Source organism: Quercus robur, chromosome 10 (assembly GCF_932294415.1).
Source record: "Quercus robur chromosome 10, dhQueRobu3.1, whole genome shotgun sequence".
Classification (NCBI taxonomy): domain Eukaryota; kingdom Viridiplantae; phylum Streptophyta; class Magnoliopsida; order Fagales; family Fagaceae; genus Quercus; species Quercus robur.
In genome coordinates this window covers 1,885,413-1,903,819 of record NC_065543.1, presented here as the reverse complement: position 1 = coordinate 1,903,819, position 18,407 = coordinate 1,885,413, and the positions used below count along the sequence as shown (strand labels likewise).

General features: G+C 32.6%; 1 protein-coding gene across 1 annotated transcript; it reads right to left on the bottom strand.

The window, feature by feature from the left end:
- Positions 1-4,423: 4,423 nt before the first annotated feature.
- Positions 4,424-16,597, bottom strand: LOC126702816 (polygalacturonase-like). The gene is made up of 5 exons (XM_050401674.1): positions 16,276-16,597; positions 8,478-8,602; positions 5,434-5,723; positions 5,089-5,314; positions 4,424-4,645 (listed from the first exon to the last, which is right to left on the bottom strand). Exons 1-5 carry the CDS (start codon positions 16,595-16,597, stop codon positions 4,424-4,426), a joined length of 1,185 nt encoding a protein of 394 aa, XP_050257631.1.
- Positions 16,598-18,407: the final 1,810 nt, after the last annotated feature.

The window sequence follows — 18,407 nt, the reverse complement described above, 5'->3', positions numbered from 1 at the left end:
CATACTCAAGACACATTAAAGTTCCTAAAATTTGTTTATATATGGTCCTAGTTTGCCAACCTAGTCCTATAGACTCAATATTGTTGTTTGAAAAATTGCATATAAAGTATATAGAGAGTATTTCTCTAAATTAACGATTAACATTTTTTTTTTTTTTTGAAGAATTAAAGATGAAACGTCAATGCAAGCAACAAAAGTTTAATTAAGCAAGTTGCTTGAACTTTGACATTCTCATTAGTTTTAAGCATATTTACTGATGCACAAAAGTAAATATTCTACTCTAGAACATGGGATTATTCCCAACTATCTTATATATATATATATATATATATATATATATATATAGGGTTGGGTTCAAGTTACACTTGATATAACTCTAAGTAATATTAGATTACCCAATAACTTGCTATAAAATTTATATTTTGAAAATTCCACCGTTGAATTACATGTTCTATGTGTTCTTAACATTCATGACAATTGTCATGTTAATTGGATATTATTTACTATTTGATTCATAAACCCAATTTTTATGTATTATTTTAAGTTACAAAAACTTGAACTTAAAAAATTGATTGATGATATAGCTATTAATCTTTGATTATCTTAAAAATTTGTAAGCATAGAGAATATACGAAGATAATGTAATCTAATGATGAATTTGTCAAAATTCAGATCCAATTAAAAAATATTGAATAATATTATATTGTTTAAAATTACACCAGATATAACTTGAACCTAAAATTAGTTAATAGTTTAAACCACTTATCACTAAAAAAATCCTAACCATAGTCAGTCACAGTTGGTTACCTTGAAAATGGAGGAAATTTATTTTAATGACTAAAACGGAGTATATTAAGACAGGGACGACCTAAAGACCACCATAATGGACCTATCCAATATCTTTTTTATTTTCACTTTAAAAAAAAAAAAAAAAAAAGAAGCATGTAATCATCATCTCAAGCCCCATGATACATTGCCACGAAAGTTTTTTTTGTAAGCCCATAAGTACTATCTGCTCATAGCAAGGTGTATCATTACTCAACCCCATTATTATGATTTCTACATGTTAGAAAGTATGGGTTAGCATTAGTACTAATACCTACAACCTTATGGCACTTGGTTCGAAGTAATGAATCTTTTTGAGGGCTTCCTACAGCTTCCCTGGTGGTTATCCAATCCCAATTTAAGTAAGCATTATACCATTTATATTACTACAAATGTACAAATTTATATAAATATATATATATATATATATATATATTAAGTTCCAAGTTTTCTCAAAAAAAAAAAAAAAAAGATTAAGTTCTAAGAAGCCTAAAATTTGAATTTTCTTCTAAGAAGCTTACAAAAAGCCATGAATTTTATCCCCAAAAAAAAGTTGTTTCCATAAAAAACCAGGACACATTTTCTTTAAAAAGAAAACCCTTTCCAAAATGGCTTCGAGTTTTATATGGGAAAAAAAATTTCATAATAAATGATTTTTTTTTTTTTTTTTTTGCTTTTAGGATTTCCCACCAAAATCCATTTTTTATAAAAAAAAGTTATGAGAAAACCTTTTTCAAAACCTCATGAGATCACGAACTTTTTCAAAATAACCTTCTCTAAAAAGTTGTGAGATTTTCAAAAAGAAAATACTTATCTTTTTAAATGTAAAGAAATGTCCATTTTTGAGGGATGTAAGGAATATTCCCATATTTTTTGTGAAACAATAAAAAAATCATTTTCTAAAGGAAGGACCATCTTTTCAAACAATTCTTTTAAAAAAAATAATTTTAAGAGGGAGCAACTCGTCTATAGCTCACCCCAATTGAATTAATGACATCCAATCAATTCAACATTTCGCCCCTCCCCTAAACAAACCATTTTGGTTTGTTGTGTATTTTGCATGAGAATGATAGTTGGAGATAGAATAAATTTGCTTTAAATTGTTTTAAAGGTGAAAGGTGACATTTTTATATTCACGTCCTTTTTTTTTTTTTTTTTTTGTGTTGTAAAGTAATATTCACATGTTAGATATTTAGCAATTAGTCACATGCTCGCTATGTATATTATTTTTTACAATGTAGTTTTTCACATGATATTTATATTTACTTTTACACGCTTGTTTGGATACTCTTGCAAATAATATGTAAATGCGGAAAAAATGGGCAAATGGCCCTTTCAAAAAAAAAAAAAAATCTAGCATTTTGCACCCTTTCCCAAACTAATTAAGGAAATGCTCCTCTTTTGAAACTTGATTTTCTCAAAATCGAGTTATAAAAAAAAAAAAATATATATATATATATATATATATATATTCTAGAGCCCTATAGTGGCATTTTGTTACTCGATCTCCATGAAGTCGAGTTACATGCAATGTTTTTTTTCTTTTTTTTACCTGTAACTCGAGTTTCAAAACGCCAGTATATGTCTTAAAATGTCACTATATGCTCCTTAAAAACACCACTATAGGGCTTAACTTGATTTTGAGAAATTCAAGTTTCAAAAGAGGCACATTTCCCTAATTAGTTTGGAAAATAGGGCAAAATGCTTGATTGTTTTTTTAAAAAGGGCAAAGGCCAATTTTTTCCATGTAAATGCAATATTCACATGTTATGTGTATATATTGCTTGTACAAAAGTTCTTTTCAAAAATAAATTTCAAGTATTTAAATTATATTTGAAAATGTGAGGTACTATGATTTGGATAAGTAGTGTGGAGTGTCTGCCACCTTCCCCACACATAAATTAACTTTTGAGTTTAAGAATCTTTAGTTTGAAACTTTCATTACCTTAATTAGCTTAGGAGTCCCTAGGAATGACTTTTAGCTAACTAGGTGATTAAAATGAATTAGACAAAAGATGATCAATCACACCTAGAATAAACCAATGGTTTGTTGTAACTCCATAAAAGTAAATAAGTAAAGAGACTCACTCAAATGTACATCACCCTAAACCTAATGACACAAATACACGCACATCATCACATGTGGCCAAGCAAAGAAAAGAGATAGTTTTCTGCATTTTCTTGTGTTTGGTAGTATAATAAAAAATGGGTCCAAGAAAAATTATCTATTAACTTCTTTTATTTAGCTCAACAAAAGATAGAGTCATTCTCCACTAAAAATTTATTAAAAAAAAAAAAACAACTCTATATTGCGTGAAACTAAATAAGGAAAATAACTCTATCTCACATGAAACTAAATAGGGGAAGTTAAGAGATAGTTTTCGAACTCATTTTGAGGTCGCTATCAAATGTAAGAAAATGAGATAGTTTTCTAGAAAATATTTTTTGAAAAATAATTCATTTTTTTGATAATTTTAATGTCAAAACAAGTGTAAAAAAAATAATAAAAATTAAAAAATTAAAAAAAATAAATATAAAAAAAAAAAAAAAAAACAAAAACAAAAAAAAACATTGCACCCTTTAAAGTTGGGGGAGTTGAGGGGCTTTTACCTCTCCAAGTAAAACAACACGCGAAAATCCCAAGCTTCAACATAGACTTTGGATGGACTACTACTTACTATAGTCGATTTGAATTGTCTCTTTTGAATTTTGATTCTCTGTTTCTTTTCTTCTTCTTTTTTCTCCCTTTTTTTTTTTTTTTTTTTTTTTAAGCTTCTTTGATTAACTTATTTTCATGGTATAACTGAATATGCTTCGTTTTCATGATATTATTCAATATGCGTCATGCAAGTTGTCATTGCAAAATGAAAATAATTCTCTTATAACAACTTTTCATACAAACACCTAGAATCCCCAGATAAGGGCTTCAATTTTCAGCATTATATTCCGATTGCAAGGTCAAGCAGGCTCCAAGAATGCCCAATGGACTATTACTACCATAGGCTTGCAATCAACTTATCATCCAATGACTTACCATAATAATATTAATACTACAAAAAAAAAAAAAAAAGTGCTATACTTTTTGGCCATAGGATTGAAAGGATAAGAATGTAGATTCCCGTTATGACAAGTCAATACTGTACTAATATCAGCAATACCAGCTTTATACACCGTACTGACCATTAAATCAATACCAACGCTCCTCTAAAATGTACTGTTTAAAACAATCGAATTGTACCTAGTTTTTTGGATTTCAATCGGTGTTGATATTTTGGTTGGAACAATAAAAAATGTTATAATATATATATATATATATATATATATATATATAATGTTGTTTGAGCTAATAAATTGGGTTAATGTATTTAGGCGAATATTTGGTCGTATGAAATTTGTAGAATTGAATTATATGTTTGTAAACATATAACTAAATAAATACATACAAACATATAAATATATATATATATATATATATATATATATATGTATATATGTAGCTCTAACTTTGAAATAGTACACCGGTATTAATTAATACTAGAATATTCCAGTTCTTTGACAAAACCAAAACTGCCATCAATACAAAATTGATTCCCTTGTTCTATAAGCAATTGATCACGGGTTGGATACTATCAGAAGATGTGACAGACGCATGGTTACATGAAGCTTTGGCTACTTGATTCTCGCAAGTGAGCATTATGCTCTCCATTGTTATTATGGAGCATGGGTTTCTTGAACTACAATTTAAATTTACAGCAACCTCTGTTGTTGAAGTTCCATGAATATCTTGATATGTCACATTACTAATTTTTACACCTGAAGCCTGTTAAAATGGGAAAACAAAAATGCACACATCAATTTTCTACTTATTAATTGTGGTAGCATGCAACCTTTAACCGATAAAATTTTAAAAAAAAAAAAAAAAATTAACATCACAATTTTTTATTTATTTATTATTTATTATTTTAATTTTAAAAGATGTATTCTGAAGCAAAAACTGAAAAATTAGAGATTTTCTTCTTGCAGAGAAGAGGGGTTTAATTTGGGCCCAAAACTAATGATGACTAAAAGTTTAGGATGTCATAATAATGGGCCTAGATGTATAATGTGTATGTGTATAAGTAGTTTCTAAGGTCATAGAAACTGAAATTTATAAGAATCCATATTGTGCAATCTTCTTGAATATGTTAAGGATTTTCATAAGTAAACATATTATAGTTTAAAATTTAAACAACATTTGCATAAATATCCTTCAAAATATCGTACCTGATAAGGACAACCTCCAGAAGGGCAGTAATTTTGATCAATTATAATGGGATTATGGACATTCATCATATTGACATGTTGGAAAATAACATTCCTAGCAAACTCATTGCTAGGCCTTGCCCAAGACTTAATTCTCACCCCGTTTTGTGTATTGGTAAAATTAGCTGATTTAACTATCATGTTTTGGACACTAGGCTCATGCTGGTTTTGGCCTAAACTCCCGATGTTGCACCAACCAATTGAACCCATGACCAATTTGGCATCACCATATAATATTGTTGTTATAGTCACATAATACTTCAATAGATGAAAATAAACTAAAAATAAAAATAAAAATTTCTTTACCTAATTCCATGTCCAGGTCCACATGCTACATTTTCAATCCATAAATTAGTGGTACCATGGCTAATTGAGATGCAATCATCACCAGTTTGGATATCAGAGTTAAGAATTGTGACATTGGAAGATAATTCAACATGAATGCCATTGGTGTTTGGGCTATTTCCGACGGCATTGACCTTGACACCTTGCATATTCACATTATTGTAGGCATTGATGACAATGTGAAACATCTGGCTATTTATGGAAGTTAATCCACTAACCACAATGTTGTTTGAGTTGGTAAATTCCAATGTCTGCTTACATACACAAAAGAAAATGATCTGATTATTATTGTTTTTAAAAAATTATAAATAAATTATATGTGGAGTATTTCTTAGGGGTGTCAATTTGGGTTAGCATGTTGATTTCGTGTCATGTCGATATAGGGGTATTCAACTAAATGGCTCAACTCTAACCCGACCCATTTAATAATCATGTTATGATCCTTCAACCCTAACCCGACCTATTAATAAGGCGGGTTGACCTGACCCAACCCATTTGACTCGCTTAATAAACGAGTTGTGTTGGGTTGATACGAATGTAACACTTCAACCTACATAATATTAAATATAACATCCATCTAGAAATAATTTTTTTTACATCCCAAAAGCAGTGCATACACTTCAAGTCTTCAACCCACATTCAAAATAATATAGTTCAACAAAAATATAACATTCATCTAAAAATAAGTTCTTTACACTCCAAAATAAGTGCATACACTTCAACCCAAATTCAAAATAACATAGTTTAACAAAAATAAATTAACATAGTTCAACAAAAATATAATATCCTTGGAACTCGCAAAATGTTAAGTATCGATATTGAAAGAATTGGAGCAAATAGTAGGCTAATCCTGACTATGACTACAATTATCATCCATAGATTCTAGTTTATAAACTATCTCAATAAACCCACTTGCAAGATATGCAAACAGTGTCCAACACTAATACAAACACCAAAAAAAAACACACAGCACAAGACAAAAGATACAACCGTGGCTTTAATCAACAATTAATATATCTCATATATTAATAACAGCACATGGGTTCAAAGTATATAGAACAAAAATATTATGCAAAAAAAAATTACTATAGAATTTTAAAACACCAAGAAAACAGTTTTCTTTAATTCTAAAACTCAATAAACACGAGAGAGAGAGAGAGAGAGAGAGAGAGAGAGAGAGAGAGAGAGAGAGAGAGAGAGCAATAACAGGTTTGAGACTTTGAGTTTGAGAATTGGGTGTGAGACTATAAGATAGTAGAGTAAGTAGTACGGCTGAAATAAAAAAATTAAAAAATATATATTTATAAGAACGTTTAGAGATTTAGGGTTTGTAGGGTTTAGAGATCTAGGGTTTGTAAAGTTTTTATTTCCAATTATATCCCATGTAAGTTCTTGTAATTATTCACTTTTCTTTTTAAATTTAAAATATATGTTGGATATAAAAGGTATTTGACAAATCTAAAATAAAATGAATATTTATTTGTTATACGAGTTAAACTGGTTGTATTAAGTGGGTCATTTCAGGTTGACACAAATAAATTGACATGTCAAATGTGTCTATTGTGAGTTATTCAGGTTGACCCGCTTATGATACATTTCTTATTGTGTTGCTTTCAGGTTGACCCATTTATGACCCAAACCCATTAAGGCCCAACCCTAACCCACAAAAACCCGTGTCGAGTTCATGTCGCATTCGAAGGTTAGGTCGAACATTGACACCCCTCGTATGACTATATTGGGCTCTTTAATTCAAAAGTCCAAGCCAGGCATAAAGGAGAATGGTGATGAGTCCAAATCGGGAATGAAGTAGGAGATGGGGGTGGGCTTAATCTTCCTATCAAACTATATGCCAAGCTCCTCTTAGCCCTATACTCTTTCTCCTTCCCAAATTTCGCCAAATGATTTAAGACCTGAATTGATAGAGGCTCTTCAAACAAAGCTTCCGATCGACTTGACCTTAAGAAGCTTGTATCTTTGGTTTATTTGGACCTAACGGTATTCTCTAAATTAACGATGAACATGATTATATAGGGCTATTCAACTAAATATGTGGACCTTATGGGATGGCCCGTTAATGCAAGTAACAAAAGCTTAAGCTTGTTGTTTAACCTTTGACATTCCCATTAATTTTTAAGCATGTTTACTTGTACACAAAAATAAATATTATACTCCGGAACATGGGATTATTTCCAGGTATCCTATATACGATTTCCTTAGAAATGGCTTATTTTGGCATTAATGAAATATTTCAATTTGACAATAATCCCCTCCAAAACCAGGAAGACCAAAATCACTTAATAGTTTATACCAAAAATCAAATGGAAAAGCACACTACTTGCCACTAGAATATCCAAACCAGTCCCAGTTAGTTACCTGAAAATGGAAGGAATTTATTTTAAAGACTAAAAGGGAGTGAATCAAGATATGGAGGACCTAAAAGACAACCATAAAGACCTAGCAAACAGGTTGGGTAAGGTCACGTTCAGGTCAAAAACATGTTATCTTAAATGGGTTGCAACTTACAAATGGGTTAGATCGATCGGATTGGATTACAAGTCGATCAGATCAGATTATAGGTCAATCCATATTTTTCACATACAAAAAATATAAGTAAATGAACAAAAAATTACCAAATGTCACAAAAAAAAAAAAAAAAAACTCAATAAAAGTTCAATAACACATATATTCTAAAGACTAAAGGGAGTGAATCAAGATATGGAGGACCTAAAAGACAACCATAAAGACCTGGCAAACAGGTTGGGTAAGGTCACGTTCAGGTCAAAAACATGTTATCTTAAATGGGTTAGGTCAATTGGATTGGATTACAGGTCAATCAGATCAGATTATAGGTCAATCCATATTTTTCACATACAAAAAATATAAGTAAATGAACAAAAAGTTACCAAATGTCAAAAAAAAATAAATAAATAAATACTCAATAAAAGTTCAATAACACATATATTCTTAAGCTTAAACAATCTATTGTGGCAAAATATTTCACATACCGTGGCTCCTAAAGGACAACTTTTGCCAGAGGCCTTCCAAGCCCACAAGCTAGTACCTTGCCCATCAAGAATCCCATTACCAGATACAGTATAGTCCGATGGGGCCACAAGAGTCCCAATTAGCCCTCAAAAATGGGACTTGGCTCCCCCCAACTATTTGAGTTGGTCCAATAATGTTCTTAAAAAAAATTGTCCAATTTGTCTAGTAGTTATAGAGAACATATTGTTTCTCAAATTCATTTTTTATGGTAAAATGTGTTCTCATATTTTTTAAAATTTTGAATCATTTATGTCTTTGAACACTTTATTAATTCAATTGAAATTTTTTTACTCACAATGGTAAACAATTTGGTAACTTATATTGAAAATGAAAATTGTAAAGATTTCACTATGGAAGATGGTGAAAGATTAATTTAATTCTATGAAACATTTAATTTTAAGGATTCATTATGAAAGACACTAATTTTGTGTGTGTGTGTATAGATACATGTGTTTGTGTATGTGTACAAAAGTTTGTTTAGACTAATAAATTAGCAACACAAATCGGCCCCCCAATCAAAAATTTCTGGCTCCGCCCCTGGTTGAGGGAGTTGAAACTTGAGAGGGTATTTATAGAATTTGAATGCACGTTTAGTTTTGGGAAAATGGTAAGTCCACGAACCATTTTATAAACTTTTTTACGAAGTGTATGCTGATATGGTGAGTGATTATTGATAAGTAAAAAATGATATTAGTAATGAGCTAAGATGAAAACCAATAAGAATTTGGAATATCAATAGTTGGTAAAAATGTTATAAAATAGTCTGTGGCTATAACATTACTCTTAGTTTTAAGAAAATGTTGACATATATTTAAAATTTGATAACAAATTTCACACTTGACTAATGTGACAAATTGTTAGTAATTGGTAAAAAAGTGATATATATCAATGGTGGATTTAGATAAGAACCAATAAAAAATTGCAACTCAACTGTTGCGATAAATATTGTGAAAATTTTTGTGTCTGTAATATTGCTCTTAATTTATCACTTTTTAGAGTGTTAGCTAGCAAAAGTTCAACAAAATAAGATTTTATCTATAAAAAAAATACTCTTTTATTTTTATTTTTTATAATTCGATAGTTACAATGAGGGTAGAGGCATGTACATTCTAGATGTTTTCGATAGAAAGACTAGGAGGTGCTAATTGAACTCTACAGCTCATAAAAATTTTCTCACTCTTTTATCTTGTATATAGGTTTGGCTTACCTCAAGTACTTTTTAAACTGGGAAATTTTTTTGTTTTAATAAAAAACTGTCACATTACCCACTAACTAACTGAAAAGAGAATATTAAAACTGACTATCACTTGTCAATGTATATTTAAAACAATAGAAGATGTTTAGTTTAAAAAGCAATGCAAGTAAGTCAAACACTTTGTATATAAATTTGAAATGTAATAATTATGACAGTCATTTATAGACATTTATTTTTGTTGTGATTGTATATGCAATATTAAATTTGAAATTGGATAATTATTGTAGTCATTAATAAGTGTTTAGAATGTTTCTTTTTCAAATTAACTGACTATTTATGTTTTTCCTTTCCTAATTTCTCTCTTTCTTCCCTTCTTAATTCGTATATGGGTTTCGTTAATGTATGTCTTTAAGTCATTTATTAATCATTTATTTAAGAAATGTTTTATGGAGAATTGAAATGGCTGGAAAAAAAATAGTCACTTTTTCAATTTTCCATACTAAGATAATAAAGACATGATAATAATTGTATTTATCTCACTCAAAAAATAAATAAATAAAATCCTTTAAAATATTTTGACATAAATGTAAAAAGTTGGGTTGGTTTCAAGTTACATTTGATGTAACTTTAAGCAATACTACACCACTCAATATTTTTTAATTGGATGCTAATTTTGACAAATTCACCGTTAGATTATATTATCTTCATATATTTTTCATGCTTGCAAAATGCCAAGATGATCAATGATTAATAACTAGACATGTTATCGTAATTTTTTAAATTCAAGTTTTTGTAGTTTAAAATTGAAAGCTCGGATTTGTGTAAATACACAAGAGCTTGTTTAGACCCCTAAATTAAAATAATGGCTAGATAGCTTTTACTCTAACTTATAATAAGTGTGGAACAAGAGTAAAGAAGCGCAAATAACCGTTATCACTAGCCTAAGCCATATTCATACATTAACCAACAATAAAAGGAAAGCTTAAGAGTAAGGAAGAGAGATGCAAACATAAGATAACACCGAGACGTGTTATTGAGGAGGAAACCAAAGAACTCGGCAAGAAACCTCTCCACAACCCTCCAAGTTGAAATCAATCCACTAGAGAATAAAGTTGGAGTACATGAATAACCCCTACAAGCCTAGTCTACCCCCATGTACTTGAGCCCTCCAAGCTCCTGTTACCAACTAGGTTCTCGGAAACTTGTCTTCTCTAGCCTTCCGAATCCTACAATTCAGCCCAATTGCATCTACCAATGAATGACTCCTTCCAATGCTTCCCAACAGCACCAAAATCTCGCAACATCCACTTGTTCATCCTTTTAAGCTTAAGTCTTCACACTCTCTCACACTCATCCCTTACAATCAAAAACCCACATACATACAGGGAAATATGATTGAATAAATTACAATCAAATTCGGCACGGAATTAAAGCCAACAAAAAAAAAAAGTTATAAATTACAACTTTACAATCTCCCCCTTTTGGCTATTCCATGACAAAACTCCTAAACAGACTCTAGACTTAAACATGAGTTTGGGAACATAGGCAAAACTCACTCACATCTTATTCTAGAAGCTGTGAAGCACTTGCACCGTATACACTTGTATCCTAAAACACTTGCACATACAACAAACTTTCATTAAGCTCACGACAAGTAGAACACAAGGTACATATGGGAACAAGTAAAATGCGATCAAGATACCAAAAGAAATATAAGCTAAGAAGAATAACTTGATCAAACATGAACAATCATGAAGAAATGACTACAATGAACATTTATCTAGTAAATGATCATTCAGACACACAATGCAATTAATAACAATGCTAAAATCAATTGCATGTCCAACAAGCATGATGCATTAAGGAAACTAAAGGTAAAAGCAATAAAAAGCAATAAGCATCAAAGTGGCTATAAAAACCAAGATACATAAAAGTACTAAAGATAATTAAGTTTTAAACTAAAGTATTTAAAAGCTTTAAATGAAAGCAATGTAAATATCCAAAAGCTATAAAAACTTAAAGTAAACTAGACTAGCTAAAACAATGGTTAAACTATCCAAAAGTTATAAAAACTTTAAATTAAACTAAGAAACCACCATAATAAACCACTAAGATATGCTAAACTGTGCTCCCCCTCAAGCAGTACTCCCCCTCAAAACTATCTCCTCCTTTTTGACCGAAATGGCCAAAGAGGCTAGAACTCCGCGGACTCCGACTCTTGCTGTTACTGCTGGTAGAGTCAGCCTTGAATTCCACTTTGTGATGCATTTGGTGAAGAGGTGGTAGATGTGACTACAGATGTTGATCTCCTTGTGTGTGAATAGATCAAATAGAAATATGGACATTGGTGTTGACAAGTTAGTCAAGTTCCTCACCGGGTAAAGGTTGAAAATCATGATGTAGGCCAAAGTTGGCATCTACAGAGTGAATGGAATGGTGTGCAAGGCCTTCTTGTTAATTTTTCCACAAAGGACCTCCATAATTGGTCCTTGTTTCTCCCTTCTCTCATCATATTGTAGGGATGTGTGTGGAGTCATTGGACGAACCACTAGAATCTGTTGAATTGTCTCCCTTGTGACATAGAACTCTCTCCCTTTCAGCCAACAATTTATGCGATCCCCTTCCACAATGGCATTGGCATAGAATTCCCAAATTATTTCTTCATAGACCTTGCCCATCAGGTTCAACAACTTTGAACACATCCTTTCCTTGAACACTTCCAAAATGAAAGTGCCTTTTAAGGACTCTTAAGTCCACAGTCCTCTCTAAGATGATTGGGGCCCTTTTGTAGTGATCATTAAAGGCCATGTCTACATCATCGCTTCGGAATGAATTTGCAGAGGTGCGTTGACGCTTTGAAGATTTCTTTGTGGCTGATTTCTTAAGAGGAGACATTTGCAAAACAAACACAAACACAAAGAAACAAAGATGAACACAAACAGGGAAACAAACTTGATTAGATACAAGTTAGTCCATAAAAATGTTTCTAAAAGGAACATAAAAACATAAAACCTAAAGACACAAGACCATGTTTTAAGTGCTAAACATCTAACAATACTTATCTAGCATGAATGAAGTGCAAAACATGTCAAGTGTGATAAGCCAAAAACGTATTAGCCCCTTGTGATGAATTAATAGATTAATTAACCAAGTTTATTAATTAATCAAATTAACATGCAAATGCGTGATAGTACAAACAAATCACCAATAAACTAATTATGCAATGGAAAATAAATAACACGGTGATTTGTTTACAAATGGTAAAAACATAATGGCAAAAACCCCACTGGGTGATTTTCAGGTCATCACTCCCGAAACTCCACTATTATCACAACAAGCGGTTACAAGTAAAGAAATCCCAAGTACCTTACCAACTTACAGTTGAACCTTTACCCCAATACCCAATTGGACTTATTCTGTAGTAACAGTTTCCCCTTCGATGCACGACTCCCAAGTACGTGACTAACCAATTGTGCGAATCCCAGTACACGACTTCAATCACCAACTAAGAAGGTTGTTGTCTGCAAAGTTCTTTAGTTCATCCACACGATGAAGATCAAGAAGATGCTTGGTCACAAAACCCTACGATGCACATACATGCAACTTCTTCAAGAGAAAAAGATGAACTAAGGTAAGAACTTCGTCTCTGATCACAATTTGCTTGTGCAAATTTTGAATTGTTTGATGGCTCTTAAAACAATCCTTTTATATGTTAGGGTTAGAAGAAAAGAAAGCCCAAAGACACATTCACGGATCCCAAGAAAATCATATCAAAATTCTAAAATTCTTAAACCTCGACAGATAGGAGGTGTCGAGCAGGTGTCGAGCACACGGGCTAAACAGCTTCCTTAAACTTTGACACATGCTGGCTATCGAGCTTTAGTAATTCTGCACTTTCAACTTGCTTTCTTGGATAGACTTGAAGGTTTCAACACTTGATCTTGAAATATGGTTTTTTGAAGTATTTAAACACATCCTAAATCTACCCAAATATAAGTAAAGTGTATTTTGTCAAAGAATTAGCCAATTACATAAAATCATGACATATGTTCTTAATATGTGAAACACATATGTCCTAACAAAGGGTTTAAGTGTGTGCATCAAGTGTGCATGTGGTGTGTATATGTGATGCATGAGCAAAGCATGATCAAGCACTCAAGGGAAAAAGTGTATAAAACACACAACCAATGTTTAAATCATGTTAAGAATGTAAAAACATAGTAATCCTCAAAATTTGGTACTCATCAGAGTTCAAAACAACAATAAAATGCTATTTGGGCATTTCATCAAACACTTAGAGTGCATACAAACCACTAATATGTAAAACAATGCATGAACATGATGAAATCTTGCCTAAATACATGTTAAAATGCCACTTGGGGCCAACACAAATACAAACAAACAAAATGGGACACGGCCCAATCAAGAAAAATTGAAAAAAATTTGCAAGAAAAGTAAGTTTTTCCCAACCATTTCAAAAATAACCCAACCCTAGAAATCCTAGAATCAAAGGCTTAATCTAAGGATTCAAAAGTGAAAAAGTGTTGAAACATACCTTAGTTGAGTCTTAGTAGGGATTGATCTTGAGTTTTGGGTGAGTTTTTGAGAGAAAATGTGTTTTAGGTTAAGAGAGACACGGAGGAGGCAAAATGAAGAGGTTTGAAAAAAAAAAAAAAAACTGTCACTATTTAGCTTTAAAAACTGCAAAATCGCACATTTCTCGGGTAAGCTTCTCGTGAAGTTACTCACAAGATAGCCACTGAAGAATGCTGATAGTTTTTGCGGGTAGCAATTTCTCACGAGCTAGTCGTGAAACTCTCTGTTTGAATTTCAATGTTTTCTGAAATTTGCCTGCCTCATTTTCGCAGGTAGAGTTAAGTCATGACTTATTCATGAATATGCCTCTAGAGAGTTTTTTTGATAAAAATGAAATATACATTTTGGACAAAACTCTAAACACATAGAAGTATAAAAACACTTTCAAAAACATATAAAATACTCAAAAAAAAAAAATTTGGGTTTGATCAACAAACAATTGAGTATGCACATCACATTTGAACACATACAATCACACAAATGGAATAAGCATTCATTGAACATTAAACTTGTGTGAGGTGTGAGTGGATCAAGTATGAATTAATCCATAGTCTAGTATGAAGTTTCAATGATCAATTCAATCAAGTCATACACAACTAGTACGAAGTCAAGTGACCTATCTCACTCGTAGAAATGAACATGTATGACCCCTCACCAATGTGTTTACATTTGATTGAAAGCTTTTCATTTGACTTCCATTTTTCATATTTTTGACCAAATACAACTCAAATTTTGAGAAGCGATGCCATAAACTTTTTGCTGAATTGTTGACAATTGAGTCTTCGGCTTTGGCACCATACATTTCAATACATATTTGCGTCACATTTTCCTAGTCAAACTAGTTTTCGAAGTAAGGCTTTTCAGCTCTTTCTCCTTTTGGAGATTGACATTTGAGGAGCTCTTTTGAAAAAGAAAAAAAATGTGAGGAGATATATAGGCACAAGTTTACTTATGTATCAAGATCAAGCAAGACCATTGAGCAATCATTCATGACAAGCTTGAAGATCTATTTACAAAAATCAAATGTAGATTTCTAAATGTCGCTTACACTTAGAAAATTTGCATACATAACAAGCTAAGCTCATAAATGCACTATGCCATTAGTACGGAGGTACTAGGTCAAACTCACATGTGATATACACAACACAATCGATCAAACTTTTTGAGATTTTTCATTTTTTATGGGTTTTGAAATTTTTCAACATACTCCAAAACAGAACAAACAAAGTAAGATCAACAACAAAAAAAAAAAAAAACAAACAAAAACTTGTAAAAGAAACATTCATGTGAAACCTATATGACAAGGATGCACCATTGAACAAAGTTAGATCACGGAAGAGATATGAATCAAGGGATGATACCAACACCAATGGTCTTACAAAGTGATTCAAACCATGGACCATCAAGGGGTTTAGTAAAGATGTCTGCCTTTTGATTGTCGGTGTTGATAAACTCCAGCCAAACAATTTTCTCCTCCACTAAGTCTCAAATGAAATGATATCGAATCTCAATATGTTTTGACTTTGAATGTTGAACAAGGTTCTTGAATAGATTTATGGCACTAGTGTTGTCACCGAACACACACATGGTGTCTTGACAGATTCCATAATCATGTAGGAGCTTTTTCATCCACAATAGTTGAGCACAACAACTCCTCGCTACAATGTACTCAACTTCAACCGTTGGTAGAAAAACTGAATTTTGCTTTTTGCTCATCTGCGACACTATATTATTTTCGAGGTAAAAGCAACCTCCCGATGTGTTTTTTCTATCATTAACACATCCAGCCCAATCAACATCCGAGTATCCGACTAGGCAATCATTCGAATCTCTTAAGTACCAAATCCCATAGTCAGAAGTTCCATTGACATAGCGAATGATTCTTTTGACCGTTGTCAAATGGGACTCTTTGGGTTCTACCTGAAAGCGTGCTCATACCCCTACACTAAAGGCTATGTCTAGCCTACTCGTAGTGAAGTAAAGGAGGCTGCTAATCATGCCCCTGTAGAGTGTTGGATCTACTTCCACACTAGCTAGATCAAAGCTTAGTTTTACTAAGGAACTCATTGGAGTGGTTGCATGTTTCTTGGAGTCTAAACCGAGTCTCTTTACAAGATTTTTGGCATACTTCTCTTGAGATATGAATATCCCATCTTTCCGTTGTTTCACTTGAAGGCCTAAGAAGTAGTTTAGCTCCCCCACCATGCACACTTCAAATTCCTTCTTCATTTCTTCCGAAAATTCTTGAGCAAGGTTATCAATTATAGACCCGAATACAATGTCATCCATATATACTTGAGCAACTAGGAGAGATTTCTCATCTCATTTGACAAAGAGTGTTCGATCGGTTTGACCTCTCTTGAAGCCATGATCTAAAAGATATGAGATGAAACGATCATACCATGCTCTTGATGCTTGCTTCAGCCCATATAACGCTTTCTTCAATCTTAGTACATGGTCCAGAAAATGTGGATCTTGGAACCCCTTTGGTTGCTCAACAAACACTTCTTCGTATAAACATCCATTCAAAAAGGCACCCTTCACATCCATTTGTTATAGCCTGAAATTCATAATACATGCTATGGAGAAAAGAATTCGGATTGACTTAAGTCTTGCTACTGGAGCAAATGATTCATCAAAGTCTACACCTTCAACTTGAGTATATCCTTGAGCCACCAACCTAGACTTGTTTCAAACAACTTCACCATCTTCATCGGTCTTGTTCTTAAAGACCTACTTGGTGCTGATTACATGTGTGTCTTTGGGCCTCTGAACCAACTCCCATACATCATTTCTAACAAATTGATATAACTCTTGGTGCATGGATTCTACCCAATTTTCATCTTTCAACACTTCTTCCACCTTCTTCAGTTTAAATTGAGCAAGGTAACAATGACACATCACATGATCACATTATAGCTCGGTCCTCTTCTCAAACGGAGTCCTTCATCCAACTTACCAATTATGTTGCTTTTGAGATGATTGAGAGTTACTCTTGATAAAGGTTTCTTGGAAGTAGAGGGTTCCTTATCACGAGAGCTTGGGAGTTGAACTTCCAGTAGGGTGAGTGGACTTATAGACCCTTGAGTTGATCTAGTCTCCCTTCTCGATACAGTAGAAGTAGACTCCTTTTCTTGTGATTGTCTCTTACCATCATCACTTTAAGACATGTTACCATCACCCTCATTCTTCTTAAGGCTTGGAGACATGCCCAGCTATCTACGGAGTATCCTAGGAAGATCCATTCGTCACTCTTGGCATCAAACTTCCCACAATTCTCCCTATCATTGAGAATGAAGCATTTCCTTCCAAATACTTGGAAGTATTTCACCTTAGGCTTCTTTTCCTTCCAAATCTCATATGACGTTTTCTTTGTTCCCGCTCTGAAGAAAATCCAATTACCAATGTGGCATAATGTGTTCACCGCTACAACCCTAAATTTCTGTGGAATATCTTTGTTAAGAAGCATCACTCTTGCCATCTCTTGGATCACCTGATTCTTCCTTTCAATAATTCCATTTTGTTGTGGAGTCTTTGGGGCTGAGAATTCCTTTTTGATACCATATTCATTGCAAAATTCTTCAAATTTGGCATTCTCAAGCTCCTTCCCATGATCACTACTGATTTTGACTATAAGAACTCCCTTTTCATTTTGGAGCTTTTTGCATAATCTTTCCATCTTGTTGCATGCCTCCACCCAAGAGTACCTTAAGAAATCATCAACCATAACCATGATGTATCTTTTCTCACCCATGATTTCTGTTCTCATTGGACTCATTAGATCCACATAGAGCAACTCCAATGGATGAGATGTAGCAACAACATTTACTTTGGGATGGGATGCTTTGGTTTGTTTTCCCAATTAACATGGACCACAAACATTTTTCTCGATCTTTCCAAATTTTGGCAATCCAATCAAGGCTTCAAGTTTTGAAACTTTTGCCACTTACTTGTACTTTACATGTCCAAAGCGTTGGTGCCATAACTCCAACAGATTTACTCATGCACTCTGACATGATACATTTGGCTTGGGAACTACGCCATGGCAATTGTCAGTGTTCCTAAGTCCCTTCAAGACTTGCACACCTTCCTCACTGAG

Excerpts from the sequence above, each read along its gene's own strand:
- LOC126702816 (XM_050401674.1), bottom strand. The coding sequence starts at position 16,597 with ATGGATGACATTGTATTCGGGTCTATAATTGATAACCTTGCTCAAGAA. Across the intron at positions 8,603-16,275 it reads CCTCCTTTACTTCACTACGA|GGCTAATTGGGACTCTTGTG; the intron begins GTAGGCTAGACA and ends CCCATTTTTGAG. Across the intron at positions 4,646-5,088 it reads CTGGAGGTTGTCCTTATCAG|GCTTCAGGTGTAAAAATTAG; the intron begins GTACGATATTTT and ends CCATTTTAACAG.